Genomic DNA, 21217 nt, shown 5'->3' on the forward strand with positions numbered 1-21217 from the left:
AAGTATCGGACCTATTATCCAGAATTCTTGGGACCTGGAGTTTTCCGTCTTTCAATAATTTAGATCACCATACAAAAAATCATTTAAACATTAAGGATTGTTTTGCCTCCAATAAAGATTAATGTTATCTTAGTTGGGATAAAGTACAAGGTATTGGTATTATTCCAGGGAAAATAGTTTAAAAAAAATTTAATTATTTGATTAAAATTGAGGCTATGGGAGATGACCTTCATATAAATCAGAGCTTTCCTGGCTAACCAGTTTCCAGATATAGAATCCAATACTTGTATTACAGGTGTTGGGTCTACTTAGCCCTATTCACAGTACCTTACTGACTTCAATATTTCATTACTCTCCAGGGTATATACAAACATTGGTCCTACGTTGTGAAGGTTCAATTAGCCACCAAGCAGGTCTTTTCTTTCATTTTCCAAATTAAACTGACTCATCAATGCTAACTACTATTTGGTTGCAGTTGCACTTGCAGCCTGAGGTTTTTGAGTTTTCTTTATACATAATTCAATAATTATGCGAGGAATATTCCCCTTTTCTGTTTATTATTGAAACTCCACAGCTGTTGCAAGAGGCAAATCAACACATTTTGTTTTAAGAAGGCACTTACAACAAGTCTTGCTGGAATCTGAATGAAACTTTACTAAAACACACAGAAATCAAATTCAGCTAAAATTATAAAATCTTAGACAAAAGCTAATAAAAACACCCATTGCACCCAGTCTGGAATGATGTATCTTTTTCAGGCTGGGAAAACAACTTGGTATGTAATTAAATTGTCAAGCTTTGTATAGAAATGAATTGCTTCTGAGATTTAAAATAAATGCAGATAATGCTGTGCATCAGAAAAATTCCATGTTTTCTTATAGTTGTGGTTGTTTTGTGGTGACTATCATAAAATGTAGGAGGTTCTAGTGCCATTTAGCAAGTTGCATTTTGTACCCAAGTTAGAATAATAGTGTTGGTACCTTAAGTTGAGGCCTGGGATATTCCTTTTGACTATTATTCAGTTTCCTAAATATTGAGGATTAGGTTATCTTTAACTCCCTAGATTACAAATCATAGTGGTGTACTTTCAACTTTACATTAAATTCTTATAACGCCTCCACAGAAAAGGGATAATTTGAACCACTGGGGTGCAGTCTATTAATGCTACAAAGCTAGACACCCCCAAATAGGGCCTTAGTACCAAACAGTGATACAAACTGCCTCAATATCACTTAAGGGATGATGATATTTCCCAGAGATTAGGCATTTCTCTTGGTGATCAAGTACTTTGAAAGAGTCAGTTTGCCAAATAATCATTCAAAGTTCAACCGTATCATTTTGTAAATCTGTGAGGTTGGGGGGGAAGGAAATTGATAAGGCTTCCTTGTGCCACAACTGTATATTGGATTTCTGGACCCTGGCAATGACAGTACCCTACAGCTATCTATCCTGTATCCATCTGATGCAATAAGCAATTGTATTATTCACTTTGGGGTGCACAGGGTACAATTCACAATTGTACCCTGTGCACCCCAAAGTGAATAATACAATTGCTTATTGCATGAAATCACTGCCAGCAACCAACTTGCTCCTGTATTTCATCTGGATCTCCATGTCAGAGCAAAGACTTATTGCTTCTTTGCTTCTTGAAAAAAACATTTGCCCCATCATCCGATCTTCTATAATGGAAAAGTTCAGTGTAATAGCTGTAAATGTTTAGGTAGTGAAAATGAATAATGAAGTAGAAATGTTGCGCTATAAACCAAAATTTGTCATGTAAAATTTTTATGGTATTGACTTACGAATAGGTATATAAATATCCTTAACGGCATTTTCTGTTAAACACAATCCAAAACACAGGAAAGATATTAAGCTTATAATGCAATGTGTTGGGCTAAGCCATGCATCAAATCCTGTGCATAAATGTAGTTTCCTTCCTCTAAATTCTTTTTATCTTTTTTATCCCTAATTGTGCCACCATGTAACAGTGCTGGTCTGAACTATACTTTTTTTTTATTGTAATAGAAGCAGTACAATAACATGGTTAAAATTTTAACTATAGGTTTTGCCAAAATATCAGATAAATCACACGCCTGTGACATCTTTTCTCCATCTTCATGTATAAGTTTTATATATATATTGCTTAATCAAAAACATATATTTTTATGTTATCATGTGCTTGATTGTAATGTATGTTACAAATGTTGTATTTACAATATATTTACAAACATTCTGTAATTTGAACAGTATAGGTACCATACACTGCCTAAATGTTGCTTATTATTATTTCTGTCTTATCCAAGGATATTATTATAGCTAAAAGCATGCTGGGAGCTACACTCCTGCAGCAACAGACATGTATTCTTCAAAGTAGCAATGTTTGATACACATTTTTGTGCAGGTCCAGAAGCACTTTTAATTCTAAAGGATTGTGTTATGGTAATTCTCCCTGCTATTTGTGTACTTTATTTGTGTAAAGTGGCTATAAAGTCCCCCCCCCCTCTGTCCTCTTGCTGTTTGATTAATTGTTTTCTCACCCATATTATAGATATTAGCAGTTTTATGCTGGTTACATGATGGTAATATCTGCTGGTTGGCTCAGCAATTCAGTCTCAGAGCTGTTGTTCAGAGGCAGCAGACTGTAATATGGAGGCAACTTGACCAATCAGGCGACATTCTGTATATCTTCTTCCAATGACTTTGGCATTATGCTGGCAGCTAGAGAAAAGCACCTGGTTCTCTTCAGCTCAGCATAGGTTTCTAATTCTGACACAAGCTTAATATCGGGTCCTGTCAGCAATATGACATGGTCCCGATGCATGTTTATTATAATTTTTTGGTGGGCCTTCAAATGTTTATTCTCTAGCATCACCACCCCTTAACAGCTTTCTATTCATTTGCAGTTTAATACTGGCAAACCCAATCTACATTTTATGTTGAATATGGGCAAGATTACTGATTTGCTTCTAAAGTTCAAGCTTACTCCTCTGGATAGCTTGAGGATGCAATAACACACCCATTTAATGTGTTTAGGCTGCCCATGTCATACTGCTATATGTACTCATCCTGGGATATAAACTAGTCTGATGTTATTTGATAGTTTCCATTTCCCTTTTTTTTGTATTTTTGAAGCAGACACTTTATATAGCTCCACAGTTGCACATAGCCGTGAAATGCAAACAGTGTGAAGACTGAGCTTTTCAAGCCTCACTTGCCACAATATACAGATCCCTTCAGGCGTTATCCTGTGAGGGGGAAAAACAATTTTCGGATTTCTCTCTCAAATCCCATTGCTATCATGGTGACTAGAATAAAATGCACAATCTGCTCTTGCCCTTATATTGGAGCATGAGTTTGAAGGAGTGTTCTTGGGGGATTTTCAAATGGCAGAAGCCTTTACTGCTGGCAAGATCAAAAAAGTTCCAGCTGCCCAGAAATAAATGGCATGTTGAAAAACAGCATGAGAGGAGTGCGCAGGACAGATATGTTTCACTACATGACTAGAAATAAGCACCTGAGTCCTTAGCATTTACATATTGCCAGAACCGTGTTAAAGAACAGCAAACTTTAATTATAAAGGGGAAACATAGAGCCCTTAATCATGCAACAGTCTTCTCCACCATATCCCTGTGCTGAATAAGCCACATACTACACAATTAGGCTTTGCCCTATATAAGAGAATGTGAGAGGTTCTCAATTTCATCCCTCTAGATTATTTTCATTTCCAGTTTTATAAAAAAACCCTGAGATTCAACATGATTTAACAAGGGTTACTTTGTTTTATTCAACCCCTAGCAATATAAGTGATGGATATATTCCTGAGTGCTCTGCACTAGCTCTAAAATGAATTATTACCAAAAACATATGCATTTCAAATGCTGATAAAAGGTGATCACTTATGGGGCATTAAAATTCCATTTCCAGACTATGTTTGAATATACAGTACAGTACAATACAGTATCTGCTATTCCAAGCAGAGTTTTTATGTGCATTGATGATTTTAACCTGTAACTTGTATTTCTCTTTTTACTGCAGCTCTTTCCGCAGGGTAGCTCAGGTCAAGTGTACATCATTGTTTATTGAGCCCAAAAGATTTAAAGCCATTCTGCAGCAAGAAAACACAGACACAGTAACTGACAGCTAGCAATGTTTAGGAACAGGAGGCAGAGCACTCATCCTGGGAGACAATGTGGCTGTAAATCAGTAGGATTCCAGCAGTCACAACAGGTTTTTCCCATGCAGACAAACATGTTAGAACTTAATGCTTGCTCAAAAATAACAAATTGAGAATAAACAGATACTAGCAATTTATCAATATATTCTAGAGGCTTCTCATTACTTTAAAGCCATAATAGCATATGATGCTCTATATGTACAGCCCTTTCCTTACAATACAACAGCAAGCAAAACTCTTTCTCAAGTCCATAATAAGCAGACAGAAACAAAACACAGTTTTATAGGTAACACGTTTGTTCGTGTTTTTTTAGTTTCTCAAATGAAAATATGTGCACAGGAGATATCAATCATTTTCTAGGTTACCAATCAATCTCTTGCTGTGTTCTCAAAACTTCTTGGAATAAACACTACAAGGTGAAATATAAGGTGAAGCCCCCCCCTGCTGATAAGCAAATAAATGACAAGCTTAGATGCTAATGTTTCCATTAGTGTTTTGGATGACAGATGGTTTGCTGAATGCTAATCAAAATAAATAAAGCAATATTATATCATCTGGGCATGCCATATAACAAACAAAACACTTGGATTTCAAATTTCTCTGAAACGTTTCTGATCACTGTAAACAATATTGGCTTTGTGTATAGTTTGCATTTATCAGAAAGACCAAAATGTTTTCCCTGGTGCTGTTTAAAACATCAATTGGTATGTGTACTTAGCTGACTGAAATAAAGCCTGAAAATTTCTAATTCCTTAATTTGGTCATTGTATTTTTTTTTTGTCTACTGCATGTAAATATAGCTGCTAGGTATATTTGGCATTGTAAGTCTTAAGTTTTGCAATACTTAACACATTCAATGTCCATTCAATTAAATGCATTCAGAAGGCAATCAACCTTCCAGTATACTGTATTTTGAAGTATTGGAGGAGACCAGAATACCCAAAGGAAACCCATGCAGGCATCATATAAACTCATTGCAGTGTCCAAGCCAGAATCAAACTCAGGACCTCAGAGCTGCCCTTCTGAACTCCTAAGTGAAGGTAAGAGGATGTCATCTAGAGACACAGGAGGGACTGAATCAGGATGCCTCAGTGTGTGAGGTGCTGCTTGGGCTCAAACCCAGGACTAGGTTCTTGGTTGTTGGCTGCTCTCTCTAACCAATAGGCCAGATGGCACACACTCATCTCCCTTACACCTATTTCCCTAGTTTCATTGTATCATCGCAGCAGCGTTATTGGTTGGGTGGGGTCAGCCAATTATTCTTATAAAAGCCCAGCACTCCTCAAAGCCAGTGTCTGAGCATTGGCTTTTGTACAGTGGCATGTCCCTAGCTCTGTTCCTTGCTGTAGCTCCTGTCACAACCTTGTCTTATTCCTGTTCTGTTCTTTTTCCCTGTACCTAGTCTCGTTCTTAGTCCAGCTCTTGTTCTATCGTTGCTCCGATCTTCCCCTGTTCCAGTCCTGTTCCAGTTGTGTCTCTACCAGTCACTGGTTGCCCAACTGTTTTGTCTAGTCCTGTTCCCATTGTCTACTTCGTCCTTGTTCTGCCAGACCCTGACTTTACACCCTTGTCACCCTGATCCTATGTCTCCTTAGTGCACAATACCAGTTCTCACCTGAAGGCCTCATGCTCTATAGAATCCCTTGGAGGAGGTCTTTGAAAGCAAGGGAACATTATGCACAAGGACTTGCAAAGAGTAGTGTCTTGTTCAGACACTCTAAGAGCACAAGATAACAAAGGCTTGTTTAGTGAATAACCTATAGCTCCATATAGATGTGTTAGTGTAAGTTCCCTGAGTAAATAACCCACAGCAAGCATAGGGACTCAAGCATGTAGGATGAGGGTAGTCATCTAAAGAGCAACACTGAAGTTTTTATTGGAACCCTTGTGTTATTTATCTACTTTTTTAAAGTTTTTCTAAAGATTGATTGTGGATTTGCATTTCCTATTATTATAGCATATTGTTTTTCTATGCACAAATCTGTAAAAGAATATCAAGCCCTCTAGGAAAATTGACTGCCCTGCACTTTCACAGTTTATTATTTAGACTTTGTATAAGCTAATTGGATTTTTTGCCACAATAAATTCTTCACAAGTTGACGCTCTGTAAAAAGTCAATGGTCTATAACCTATTCCTCAATAAAGGAGCAATTGTTAATATTCCTTCAAAGTGTGCTTACTGGTCTAATTTCCTGTGCACTTGTTCTGCTTTCAGATTTTAGTAGTGTTATTGACTTTACCCCAGTCCTCTTGCATTTATTCAGAAATTAGTCTGTAAATATTTTGAATTGTGAACTGTCAATTGTCATTTGGAAATATCAACATCTTTTTATGGCCATATGCAGTGTGAAGATATTAAATATATACTAACCACTGTATACTGTACTCTAATATGAGTTTTAAACAAAATGGTTTTGCCCAAATACAAACCTTTTCCTAACTTAATCATTTTTAATAATTTTTACTCAATGTAATATCATTTGTAACATTACATTTGACGGGTTGTGGGACTTAAAGTAAGATGGAGTAATATTACATAGTGGCAATGCACAGCACATCAAGCTCTTGCCCAAGTGAACAGAGTACTAGCAATACTAGTATAACATCTCTAAAGGTAGAGATGTTGCTGAAATTAACACGCCCTACTTCTATCTGGCCTAGATTAAAGTGCTAAAAACCCCTTTGGAATCAATCTCTTTTACTGTATGTCTCATAAGGAGAAAATGTGCAATCGGGCCAACTTTGTAAAATTTATGTAAAACAGAGGGTTATTTACCGTGTTGTGCAACTAATATAAGGTTTATCAGTCTACAATTTCCTAGTGATGATCCTGGAGTTTTTTCTTCTTTTTGGTGCAAAGTGCCTCTGAGTCCAATAAAAATTAATTGATCAATAAATAGTTACAACCTTGTATATGTGAGCAAAAACAAGCTGGGTCATGTTATATAATGGCACATTAAATCATTTCATTGACATTGATTTACAGATAATATTCCTCCACCGCCAGTACTGGCACTCTCCAGCCTAAAATGCTTAGTATTTCAGTAAAAGCACCACTGCTAGAACAGTCAAAATAATTAGTTCCTTGAATTGCCACCAATAAACTAATTCATTGTCTTAATCACTCTAAGTTATGAATTGTTTAGTGGCACTTGAACTTAATGGGATTGTCCTTAACTAGTAGCTGTATCCTTTAATTCACATTGATCCCTTTCTTTTTTTATGAATTGGAACTGTCACTGTCATATATTATAACTAACTTTTCCCAGGTTTCTCCAGCTAATCTTTCAAAAACAGAATACTATATATCAAACTATGTAGTATTCTTGTTGGAATGATAGAGAGAGTTCAACAGTTCTTCCCTTTACTGAGCTAACTGTCTTTTAAGTTAATTAAAATGTCAGCATTTGGAACTCAATGATTCGTAAGGTTTCATTTTTAACAGTCAATTTCATCTAGGATCCCACTAAATAGCAAGTACTGATTCCTGCATAAGCAATTCCAGGCCTGAAAATTTTAACTTTTGCACTGCTTTGTCCAATGACCTGTTAAAGACACAGACACTGTTTTTAGGGGGAAGAAGAGCATTTAAAATAGATAAGATGAAAAATAATACAGAAACATATTCTTCATTAAAAACATGATTTAGCCACAATATTTTAGTGTGTGCAAAGGGTGGGGGTGTTACTTTAACAAGGCCTGCCAGTAAGGCAGTACGAAGAACAAGGATGGTAAGGCTATGTCATTGCAATTAGAAACATGCAAATTAATCCTTGGGTGAGGGAGGTTGACTTTATTTTAAAATCTGAACTATAGAATTCAGATAAATTCCAAGTCATGATTTACATTTTTATTTTTAAATAATACCCATACTGTAAGCCTTCTTGAACTTTTTGCCACTTTGGAGCTTAAAGATTAAGTTTTAAAAGCACACAAATCCCTTTTCCCACTTTTAAGCTACGGGGATATGGTCTGTGTGCATCTAATGTATCTATTCTCTACAATCAAGCTACTATTATCCCCTACCCCTCCTCCAATATGTGCTGTGCAGTAACAAAGGATTTAGTTTGGAGCCTGTAGCAGATTTGGGCAGGATGGCACATTTATTAGAATGATTTAATGCCTTTTCCATACAGATGAGCCTTCTGCTTTGCATCAGTTTTAACAGAAAAGAGTTCAAGTTATATTGTGGAAATGTTTCATTACCATCAATTTAAACTGAAACGTGTATTTCTTTGCCTCAGTGTTATTTAATTAAACTAACCATAATATTAACCCCAAGTGCGGATGTTGTCCTCATATCTAACAAGAAATTGTGCATGGATTAGTTCCCAGACACGTCTACTTTGATACTGCACTTGCTGTACAGAACATTCTGATAGAAGTCTACTGTGAATTATCCCAGTCTAGTTTACAAAGGTGAAGGTAGCAGATTCCTAAAATCTTATTAGAGCTGCTTTTTAAGTGTATCTTAAGTTATTGATGAAGAAGAGTGCAGGAGCATTAATTGCAATGAATATTGTATTTAGTCTCTTGTTGAGTCAACATTTTCTGCATGCTACATTTAATGCGGAATAACACTATTTTCTACTTTCCCACAAAAAAAAAAAAGTTATACCTATTCTGCATTCACTCCTAATTTTGCAGCACTCTTGCTTTTTGCTAGACTTATGTTGGTTATTACTAAACAGCCAGCTGGTGTTATCCTCCCATGTTACAGGAAAGTGTGCCGCTACTTTTAGGATTTGTGTCTGATCCAAATCAGCCATTGGCATACATACATCTGCCAGTAAAGAAGGATGCAAGTTCATTATAATGAGTTGTTTAAAGACTAATGTTTGTTGGATTGTTTTTTTTGGTCTGGTCATCTGGGATTCATAGCAGGTGCCTGTGAAACCAGGGTAGTCAAGGGCTGGTAGATCATGGTTCAGAGTTTTGTCTAAAATGTATAACCTTTGCTAAAGCCACATCTAACTGCCATGTCTTATTTTTAGATGGAGGGAAGGAAGAAAGTAAGAAGGAAAGGAAGGAACTATTTGACTTCCTTCAATTTGCAGTTTTACAATGAAGCCAATTGCTTATTTGTCTCATCCTTTGGCACATCATTATTAACCTCTGAGTGAGAAATCAATCAGTAAACTATTCTTGAATTTATAGGATCGGTCATCATTTTGCCAATATATATATATATATATATATATATATATATATATATATATATATATATATATATATATATATATATATATATATATATCTACATTTATTTATTTATTTATTTATTTATTTATATCCTGATTTATATTATTATGCATGTAAATGAATGAGAGGAAACCCAACTTGAATGTTGTGTTTGTGACTATACATCCCAGTGCTACCCAACCAAGGAGAGCTGACTATTTTACAGTAGCTCATAGCTGCAATAGCTCATTGTTATTAATGCTGACATTGTGTTCCAGTCCAGACACTCATGATTAAAGAGATCAGTTTCAACTGTGTAAAGACTGGAAATGAGCTAATTATAACAGCTCATTTGCATTTGTTTTAACTTTGTGATTGATTCTGTTTTAAATACTGAACTCTATTATGGTAGTCCTTCGAGAAAACACAACAAATCTAAGGTGAAAGTGGTACATTTGAATTACAACTAAGTCATACCAGGAAAGTCAATGCTCCAGTGTTATTCATGAGTTATCCAGTACTTAAAAAGTGGAAAAAAAAGGAGAAGAATAAAAAGGCATTATTTTCTGTTTTAAGAAACGTTTTAAGACATTTTTGTAATAAAAGACACTGGGGCTCATTTATAAACAGTGGGCAAAATTTCAAATAGACAGTAACTCATGCTTCATGCTTCAGGTCCACCAAAAATGTTCTTATACATGCAAGTAATCAATATCAAACTATTTATACTGTAGTTAGTAATATTCAGGGATGTACAAAAAGGGAAATGAATGAATAAAAACATGCTGTCCTCATTTTTTAGCCTCTTCGCTATGCCTTCTTCTAATAAATATGCCAAGAATTTGTCTTTTTTTCTCCAGCAAATTGCTTCTAGCATCCTATTAAATATAAACTATCAACACATACACTTGGCGATAAATAACTAAATAAATAACTAGGTGTTATATTTTTTAAATAACCTTCAGCTGTAAGATTGTATCTGGTTGTTGTTGAGCTAAAACTCTACCAGTGGAAATAAAATATAGAAAAAGGATCCTGCAGAAACTAAAAAAGTATTTTGTTATGAATCAGAACAGATTTTACAACACACAAGTTATGGTAACAAAGTTTATTCATTTCTCTATAAATGTTCAACATTTTTCACAGAGTTCATTGTTTATTTGCGTTTATTTGTGTTTATGTATACCTCCCTAAAAAGCAATGATTGCTCTGAAGAGTTAGCCTCAACTTATTACTCTGAGGAAGCATTGCTTCAAGTAGCCAGATGCTTATGAAATATATGGGGATGATTGTTTGGGTTTAGCAAAAAATGATAGAGTCTCTCCTACATATGTGCCCCTTTGTTTTACTCAGAAAAAAAGAGCCTGGTAAAAAATATCAAAATATTTGCAAAATTTCAGAAACATTTTCCTGCTAGTCAGGAGCATTTTAAACTAAAGGAAATCTTTAACTACCTGATATCTGTGTCAAATGTCAGAATGCATGCAACTGCTTTGATATATGGGGTGATAGTCTTCAGCGCTGATCAGTAGCAATATCTAAATCTGATCTCAGTCTACAAGTTGTTCACCCAAATGTTTTGGTATTAAATTACTTAGAGCAAGTGTGCCCTGCAAGTGGGAGAGCACAAGGAATTAAATATATGAGGAAAATTCCAAGGCAGAGGCAATTCAGTGACAAAGTTGTTAGCTCTGATCCTTTGCAAGATGTTCTTCTGTTCTCATAACTTTTGTACAATTGTTATATGTCAATGAACAATTATTTTTCCTAATTTAATCCTACAATTTAAATCTGAATGGTTAGTTTAAATGTTGCATTAAAACTAACAATCATTATCTGACTATTTGCAATACAACAAATTACAATCTGAATGTATATGGCCAGCTTTAGATTGTAAGCTCCACTGGTAGAGGGATGTAAATCAAGAATAATTTCTGCAGGATATGTTATTACTATATAAATAACAATACTATCATCTGTCCAAATCTTTGCTCCTTTTTGTATGTGAAAAGTAATGATTTGGATATACATATTTGTAAAAGTGAAACAGATCATTTCAACATGGAAAAAAAAATTGGCACATCCAAAAGGAATGGAAATTTTTTAGTTTACCAATAATGATCAATCGATTTCTATGCATTTGTTTTCAGTTACCAATCAAGCACCAGCATGTTTCCCATAATTAATTGATAATTATTTAGATTTATTTTTATTTTATTGTTGGTGCTAGTCATATATTTATAATCCTTTACGATTGCTTCATATTTGTTGCAGCTTTCTACTGCACTTGTTATTTAAGTTCATGTAGCAAAACCAACAATTGTCTTGAAAACTGTAAACCTTCCCAAAATTCCATTTAACTTTCACATGGAACATCAAATCATTCTGAAGTTACCTATTTAATTACAGTCACAAAAGCTGTCCTTATTCTGTACTGGGTACATTTTATATAAGAACCATGGCACAGAAAACTTCTGATATGGCCTTTACTATGCTTGTTCTTTAATAGAAACATTGATGGAGCATAATTTTCTATTAGGGCTCTTACAGACGAACGTTTGAAGCTGCGCTCCCCTGAATTCCGTTTTTATGCGTTGGTTATTACTAAACAGCCAGCTGGTGTTATCCTCCCATGTTACAGGAAAGTGTGCCGCTACTTTTAGGATTTGTGTCTGATCCAAATCAGCCATTGGCATACATACATCTGCCAGTAAAGAAGGATGCAAGTTCATTATAATGAGTTGTTTGAAGACTAATGTTTGTTGTATTGTTTTTTTTTGGTCTGGTCATCTGGGATTCATAGCAGGTGCCTGTGAAACCAGGGTAGTCAAGGGCTGGTAAATCATGGTTCAGAGTTTTGTCTAAAATGTATAACCTTTGCTAAAGCCACATCTAACTGCCATGTCTTATTTTTAGATGGAGGGAAGGAAGAAAGTAAGAAGGGAAGGAAGGAACTATTTGACTTCCTTCAATTTGCAGTTTTACAATGAAGCCAATTGCTTATTTGTCTCATCCTTTGGCACATCATTATTAACCTCTGAGTGAGAAATCAATCAGTAAACTATTCTTGAATTTATAGGATCGGTCATCATTTTGCCTATATATATATATATATATATATATATATATATATATATATATATATATATATATATATATATATATATATATATATATATATATATATATATATACTGTATATATATATATATATATATATATTTATTTATTTATATCCTGATTTATATTATTATGCATGTAAATGAATGAGAGGAAACCCAACTTGAATGTTGTGTTTGTGACTATACATCTCAGTGCTCAGTGCTGGTGGCGTGTTGTTGTGTACTGGTATCAGCCTTATATACATAGACAATGGTAATCCACCATGCATAGCATCTTATACATTTAATTTGATATTACCGCAGCATATAACTTCTAAAGTATTAATATCATAGCATACTGCTGCATTTAGACCGAAAGAGGCACTATCTAGGTGTGACTCTTAGATTTTTTTGCAGCGGTAGCAGAAGTAGGTTCCGTTTCCCAACCATTCCGAACCAACCCCTTCACCCACAGTATAAACCCTCCCAGGTACTGAAAGAGGTAATAAATAAGTGCAGCTGTAAGCTTGCTGCGGCGATGAACTTATGATTCCATTTACCCACTGTTGCCAAGCCAACCCCTTCTCCCGCAGTGAACACCCTCCCGGTCGTTAAATAGGAGCAAGAAATGTACTCGATGGTAAAAACATTAATTGTGTTGTAGGATATAAAAGAAGCCGGTCCCAGCATCACAGCAACACCGACCCCTTCACCCACAGTGTAACAACCTCCCAGTGGTGATAATTATCCCATTTCTTTCAGGTATCTTGCGACACCCTGCCTAGCGAAATTAAAATCGTGAAAGAGTATGCGCATACTCTTTCACGATTTTAATTTCGTTAGGCCGGGCATGCATGGTGGATTACCATTGTCTATGTATATAAGGCTGATACCAGTACACAACAACATTGCCACCATATTATTTTGTGGGATTGTTTGGCATATATATTGCCGCAGAGATTTGTTTTAAACCCACTATCCTGTGTTATCTCACCTCCCTGTACCTAACGTATTTTTAACGGTGTTAATCTGGACTTCTTTCTCTTTCTTAATGATATTTATTAAACGTTATGTTTTAACACATGTTGTGGGGTATACATATGACTGTGTTTTTGGACTAAGAGGGATGGGAAGGTGCAAAGCAATAGGTCAATTCTTTTTCTTTTCTATATTGGTTTAATTATTTGACCTTGTACACCATCGGTTGTTTTCTATTTGATGGGAGGTGCTCCCCAATACTCCTTACTATATTGTACATCTGCTGCATTGACCTTTCAATATTGGTGGTGACATGTTGGATTTCAACATTTTTAAGATCTGATAAAATCAGCAGAAAAGAAAGACAATTCATACGTTCATCGATATCATCAAACTAATACCTTTACTATAAATTACAAGATAGATGTAGTATAATAATCTTAGTCTGTGGGAAGCAAAATCCTGGTTATTCTAGCGCATATCTTGGGCACCTGTGATAGTAGAGTCTTCATATACACTCATCTATGTCTCCAATTTCATCTGATGATAAGCACACAGGGGGGCCTACTTCAGTACCTGTTAAATTATAAGGTCTGTTTCAAATCAATTAAATGAGGGGTGTAGTGAGTATTCCAGGCATTGCTTGATGTAAGACAAACAATTTAACCTCTCAAAGGTGCCAGGGAAAAATACAATGCAGAATGACTTTTTTTTAAATCTGATGTTCTTTCTTAATTTGAAAATACATATTGCTAAGTACTTTCTCAATACTTTTCAGTTTTGCCTGTAATAATTGCAAAACGTTCATTTTAGCATTCCTGTTACATCGTTTATGTTTAAATTTCTGTCATTTTCTGTAAAATTGGAGATGCATTTTCACATAATAATATACAATGTACATATTGAGACCTTGGACACAAGTCTCTCATTTTATAAAATTACAAAGCCTACCCTAGAAATGTTGTTCTCTTTTATATTTTTATTTTAAAGCTCTGAAGCTCCAAGTTAGTTTTTTTTCTATGTAACCTTTTTATCAAAAGAAATGCAAACAGCTTTTGGAGTAAGAATGTACTATTATGGCCCATTTTACAGGACATAATGCCACAGATTGTCACTGAAAACAGCATTTTAACTGGGCCATTGTAGAGCATTTTTTGCTTTTTGTTCAATGTTACTTTGGCCTTGTGTTTAGGATCATTTCCCTCCACTGGTAGATTCATTCTTTGTTGATGTATTCATTAGCAATCTGAATTTTAAATCTTTAAAAACTGATTGTTGTGAGAGAGCTCATCTTTCAGCAGGACAATGATCTGGCTGAAGCCTTGACCTCAATCCAATTTAGAAAACATGGCACTATTTGGAGCACAATGGTCACAATGGTCATTGTTTTGGTGAAGCAAAAAGGGTCAGATTCGCCCATCACAAGAGACAAGGAAGAAATACACATGTACAATCGATTTAAGGTGCAAAGTTAACTAGTCATATAAGAGGGAGGAGTGATCTATGTCTTAATAAATAAATGGTTGTTTGAAACCCTTCATTGTAGACTGTGTTTTAAGGCTAGGCTGGAAACTAAAAATATACATTACATGGCAGATTTTTCAAGGGTCAGATTTCAAAGTAATGGGAGTATTTTTTGAACTACCATAACTTCGAAATTCGAATAAAAAAGACCACCTGAAATGTAAAAAAATCAAAGTTGTTTTGTGGGTGAATAGACTGTATTTGATTGTTCGAATCGAAGTAAGATTGACTTCGATCAAATTCCACCAATTGACTCCATATAGGTTCTAGAAGGTCCCCCATAGGCTAAAACAGCATTTCGGCAGGTTTTAGATAGTGAATGGTCTAAGTCAAAGTTTTAAAGAGACAGTACATGATAAATTTGCATTGAATTTGGACTATTCCCTAGTCGAAGTACACAAAAATAGCTTGAGATTATATAATAATTTTTTTTACTTCGAATTTTCACTTCGACCCTTGCCCTGTTACGAGTATGAAGTACGAGTATGAAGTGAATTTTCGAATTCAAAAACTTCGAATTTCGAAGTAATTTTTGGGTACTTCGACCATCGAATAGGCCAAAATTCGATTCAAATTGAAAAAACTTCGAATATTCGACCATTCGAAAATCAAAGTACTGTCTCTTTAAAAAATGTTGACTTCAACACTTCGCCACCTTAAACCTGCCGAATTGCTATGTTAGCCTATGGGGACCTCCTAGAACCTAAAGTTATTTTTTTAAAAAAAATTGATCGTTCGATTAAATCGTTCAAATCGTTTGATTCGAACGATTTCTACGATCGATCGAATGTTTTGAATTCGATCGAAAACAGCTAAATTCACTCAAAGAAAACCTTCGACTATCAAATTTCTACAATTCGATGGTCGAATTTCGATGTTTTACCACTTTGAAATTCGACCCTTAGTAAATGTGCCCCTAATTGTCTGATTTATTAAATGAACTAATTACTCATAAAAATGAACAGGGGCTATCTTATGAATAAAAGACAAAAAATGTGACCTACTGGAACAACATCATACTACATGAATAACATTATATGCTCTGCTTCACTCTTTTATCTTAATATAACAATTACTTTTTTGTATCTGTTTTTACAGATATTCTCAGCAAAGGGGTCTTAAAAGAGTCTCCTGGCAGGAAGTCATTCTGCAAGATTCAAGCTCTGTCATGCACATGCACAACATTGATGCTACCAGCTATGGAAAATCTATTACAAAGCAGTATATGCTTCAAGAATGACAGGATAATGAAAACGCTTCATAGAAGGAGGACAGTGACTTAAAGGAGTTTATTTCTCTAGACTCCATCTTTGAGCAAAAGAGAAAACAGAAACTTAAGAGGAAATATTCACTGAAGTGTGTTTCTGGATGCAGTGCTGCCTGCTTTATACTCACATCAGAAGTCTAAATAATAATAACAGAGACGCCGTAAGATTATCCTTCAATTGTTTCAGGGGTCCAGCAATGTAGAGCAAAATTGTGCATTGCTGGACCCCTCCTTGCATTTATTCTTGTCATATTCCAACCCCTTGAAATGGTCTACATTTAAAAAGAAGATTATTAGAAAATTAAATAATTTTGGAATCTTCAGAGTGGAACTGAATATCTAGAGCCATGTGCTCTTCTGACATAGGTGATGGCATTAAGGATTCTGTAGTTACATGTTGGAAGAGCGTTCTCTACAATGTGCTTATCGGTGCAGTGCTTGTTCTGATCATCATCATCACCATATGTGGTAATGTGGTGGTATGTCTAGCTGTGGGCCTGGACCGCAAGCTGCGCAGCATGACAAATTGTTTTATTGTGTCATTGGCTATAACAGACCTTTTGTTGGGTATTTTGGTACTACCATTTTCTGCCTTAAACCTCTTACACGAAGAATGGCCTTTTGGGGCTACTTTTTGCAACATTTACACAAGCCTGGATGTCATGCTGTGTACAGCCTCAATTCTTAACCTTTTCATGATCAGTTTAGATCGATACTATGGGGTCACTGCCCCACTTCGTTATTCCATGCACGTGACACCCTTTCGTGTGGCCATAGCTATGTGTGTGATATGGGTGGTTTCCCTCATGGTATCTTTTCTCCCCATTCACCTAGGCTGGAATACAAAAGATAAATCTATCCAGAACTACAGAGACAGCAATGACAAGGAATGTAAATTGGAACTGAACAAAGAGTATGTCTTAGTTGATGGTCTGCTAACATTCTACCTCCCATTAAGCATCATGTGTCTCATGTACTACAGAATCTTCAAAATCGCTAGGGAGCAAGCCAAAAGGATTAATCATGCCAACTGTTGCAATGCACTAAGCCCCACATTACCTACTGTTCGAGAACATAAAGCTACTGTTACTTTGGCAGCTGTCATGGGGGCTTTTATCATTTGTTGGTTTCCTTATTTTACTGTCTTCACTTATCAAGGGGTGAACGAAACTGATGTAGATGAGACAGCTTCCTTAATAGTATTGTGGTTGGGTTATGCTAACTCAGCACTCAATCCAATATTATATGCTGCTCTGAATAGGGATTTTCGCACTGCATACCAGCGATTATTACACTGTCGGAGAGTTGGGCCTCAAAACCATGAAACCCAACTGACATTACTTCACATTCGTCGTTCTGAGGACAGGACACATCAAATTATGCAAAATACACAAGAAGAAAAACTAAACATGGTCCATGATACGAATGGAAAAGATGGAAGGCTATTTATCACGAACACAATGGAAAGGTAACCATGACTTCTAAAATGACTTCTTTATGGGAAGCGCTCTTTATGTCGTTAAGTCAGTGTAAGTGCCCATCGCATCTATTAAAAATTTTGTCTACAATGTTGCCATGATTGATCATCCATGACAACCATTGAGATAATTGCCTTCATAATTCATCGGGGTATATTTATCAAAGAGTGAAGTTAAAGATCGCCACAGTCTGCTAGAAATTCCACCACTCTCCATTCATTTCAATGGGATTTTGAACGTTGTATTTATCAAAGTATGAACTTTCCCTTTACCCATTGATAAATACTCATTTAAGAATCCTATAGAAATAAATGGAGAGTAGCAGAATTTCACTCTAGAGGACTGTGGTGATCTCTAACTTCACTCTTTGATAAATACCCCTAAATGTACTATACAAGTTGAAACTAAATGCTGATTGTTTCCTATGGTTTAATCAACTAGAGCAATTGTTCCCCCATTGTACTGAAACTTTATATAGTATAATAACCTCAGTATATTCTGAAAGAGTTTTTTGAGTATGAGTTCTGAGTCCTGCCACCCACAATTAAATAAGGATTTTTGACAGGAATTTCACACCTGTTGGTTTGAAAGAGTATTGGTTTCCTCACCATTATGATCTAAATCATAGCCTTAATTTGCTTCCTAGAAACATTACAGGATGTTTATTCAATTCTGATAGATCACTTGCTTGTGTATACAGTAGTAGCTAGTTTATCATTCATTCTGTAATTATACTGCTCCTGCTGTGAAATCAGCATATATTTCTCTGAATTTCAAATGCCTGATAATATGTAGATGGATATCCTGCAATTCTATCCAATCGCACTTCCTATTATCAGAGTGTGAGCTCTCGTGAAAAAAGTGAGCAGTGTGCAGTGCAGGTAGGTTTGACAACTAAGTAGAAAAGAAAAGCAATAGAGAAGAAAAAGGAAGATATAATGAAAGAGTAAAAAAAGCTGAAGAAAATGCACATGGAGGGGAGATACAGAATAGGAATGTGGAAAATAGAGAGAATAGGAAAGAGGGTTGGACAGAAAGAGGAAACAGAAGATACATGGAAAAGAATATAAACATAGAAGAGGAATGGGAGAGAAAAGGGGCATAACAGATTATAAAGTACTTAAAGGCCACCCGTCACCCAAAACATATAATTAAAAATCCTATTTTATCACATTAGTCAAGCAAAATGAACTTTAATTACACAATATAAATTATTTGAATGTTGTTTCCTTCAGTCTGAGAATTCATAATTATAACAAGCAGGCAGGAGCCATTTTGTGGACACTGTTATTAAGGCAAGACTTGCCTCATCTCAGAATCTTGTTGGTGCACCAGAATGGGGGACCCAATGTCCATCCCCATGCACTGGCTACACAATTAAACATTGAAGAGAACAGGGGAATGTGTGGAGAGCAGTGACATCTGGGAAGTAATTCCCTGCCCGCCTCTATGCCTAAGGCATAGAGGAGATGCAGCTGAGACAGCTAAGATTTTTAAATGAGCTTACAACAGCTATGAATGGTGTAATAAAAAATAGAAACTGGATTTCATGTTTAATTTGAAAAGGACTTTTATTATACAGATTTGGGTGAGAGGTCCACTTTAAGAAAAAGAAATCAGATAAAGGAAAACCAGAAGGAATAGAAATGAGTATTCAAGGGAAAGTAATTAATGAAAGTGGTAAGAAAATAGAAGATCAAACACAATTGGGAATGGCAGTATAGAATAGGAAAAAAGTCTTGTCAACGTAATGGGAAAACACATTAAAACGAAATGGTAAAAGAAAAAAAGTTTGCAAGAGAAGGGATGGAAGTGTGGGATCGAAATTGGAAAAATGCAAGGCACAAAAGCAGAATCAGATGTTAATATAAAATAGTGATGGCCAGGCTGAAAGTTAATAAATTATTGCAAATGTATTGTCAGATAAAAACAGGTAATAACAATAGCATATATAAGGCAAAATGTAAAACAGTGTATCTGTGTGTTGGCTGTGGGGTGGGAGTGGGGGAGCAAAATTATGTGCATCAAATTGGGGCCTGAGCAGAAAAGTTTAAAAACCTTTAGTCTACACTTTCCTCCTTCTTTATCCTCTGTTATTCTTTAGCCACTAACCAGGAAGTTAAAAGAATCTGCTAAATTCATAGCGTGAACACTTTGCTTTTCAGGCAGACTGTTTACTTTACTAGTGTGTTCAAAATATGAAAAAGCATTCCTTAGATAGGGTTATGATAAAGACGTCAGGGAAGGTGATCTCAAGAACACCGAGGACACAAAGCAGCAAATGAAACGACATATGAGCTTACGTTTACACAGCATGTTGATAGAAGGACTACAAAGTGTTATCTGACAGTTAACATTTTTATTTTTAATTAAAATGGCTTTAACTAAATCTTGTCACTTGGAAACTATTCTAAGGGCAGAGACACACGATGCTATTTCGGGAGATTAGTCTCCCAGCAACAAATCACTTTTTTTTCAGGCGACTAATCTCCCGAATTGCCTTCCCGCTGGCTAGAATGTAAATCACTGGCGGGATGGCACTTGGATAGTTTCTGAGTGCCAATCTTGCTGGCGATTTACATTCTAGCCGGTGGGAAAGCAGTTTGAGGAGATTAGTTGCCTGAAGAAGAAGCAGCATGTGTCTCTGCCCTGAGAGGTACAATCTGAACATTTGCTTAAAGGGGTACCACTGTGGTGGGATTGTTGTGAGCCTAGTTGTCATATAGAACATGTTAACAAAGAGAAAAATCAAGTTCAAGCTTTTGCCACTGTACCTTGAGCCTGTAGAATGAAGGTAGATACAAAAGCAATGCAGATAACTTACTGACCCACCAGTGTGTGATATTTGTTGGTGGAGACGGGTTGGACTGGCTGGTTAGAGCACCAGAGCATCTCCAGTGTGACTCCAGTTGAGGGCCATTCCTATCAGTTCTTATTTTATATCTACCATGGGCCTATATGACATTTATTTATTTTAGCTCTGTCTACAGCTCATTGTTAGAATGGGCCTCAATTTCAGGTTCTCTGTGAGAGGACCGGTCTGAAAATGAATAAGGAAAAATTACCAGTTTGTTTAATTAATCTTTCACTGCACCTGGTAACAAGTTAAAAAGTAGCTTACTTTGTGCACATAACATATTTTTGTAAGCGTTTAAACTCCCATAATATTTGTCTTGTCTGAAACCAATTGTAACCATAGCTTAAGCAATGCTCTATTACAGTTCCAAATCAAATATGTGCATACAAATGCATAGAGTAAATATTCTCTACACAAACATGCACTAAAATGGTATTATTCCATAGTATAAAAAACTTTTATAAACAGCGTATTTACTCTTTCATGCACATCAAGATATGTACATTTTCGCATACATGCATGTTAATGTATGTAAGTACAAAGAGTTTCTTTATCTTAAGAAGAACAGGCAGCTGAAATTGATAAGAACATCAAACAAAGAATGTTATGAAGAGAAACTTCAACAATTAAAGCTATACAAGTTTATGTAAACTGACA

General features: G+C 35.7%; 1 protein-coding gene across 2 annotated transcripts in view; it reads left to right on the plus strand.

The window, feature by feature from the left end:
• The window catches only part of hrh2.L (histamine receptor H2 L homeolog), a 53630-nt gene that overhangs the window by 11701 nt on the left and 20712 nt on the right, over window positions 1-21217 (plus strand). For both annotated transcript variants that reach the window (XR_005966273.1, XM_041586222.1), the window contains exon 2: window positions 16057-17693. Coding sequence is in view for 1 of the 2 variants with exons in the window: in XM_041586222.1 (XP_041442156.1) it covers window positions 16573-17693 (1121 nt within the window). In the remaining variant the exon portion in view is untranslated. The remainder of the gene's footprint in view (window positions 1-16056; window positions 17694-21217) is intronic.

Source organism: Xenopus laevis, chromosome 3L, assembly GCF_017654675.1.
Source record: "Xenopus laevis strain J_2021 chromosome 3L, Xenopus_laevis_v10.1, whole genome shotgun sequence".
NCBI lineage: Eukaryota > Metazoa > Chordata > Amphibia > Anura > Pipidae > Xenopus > Xenopus laevis.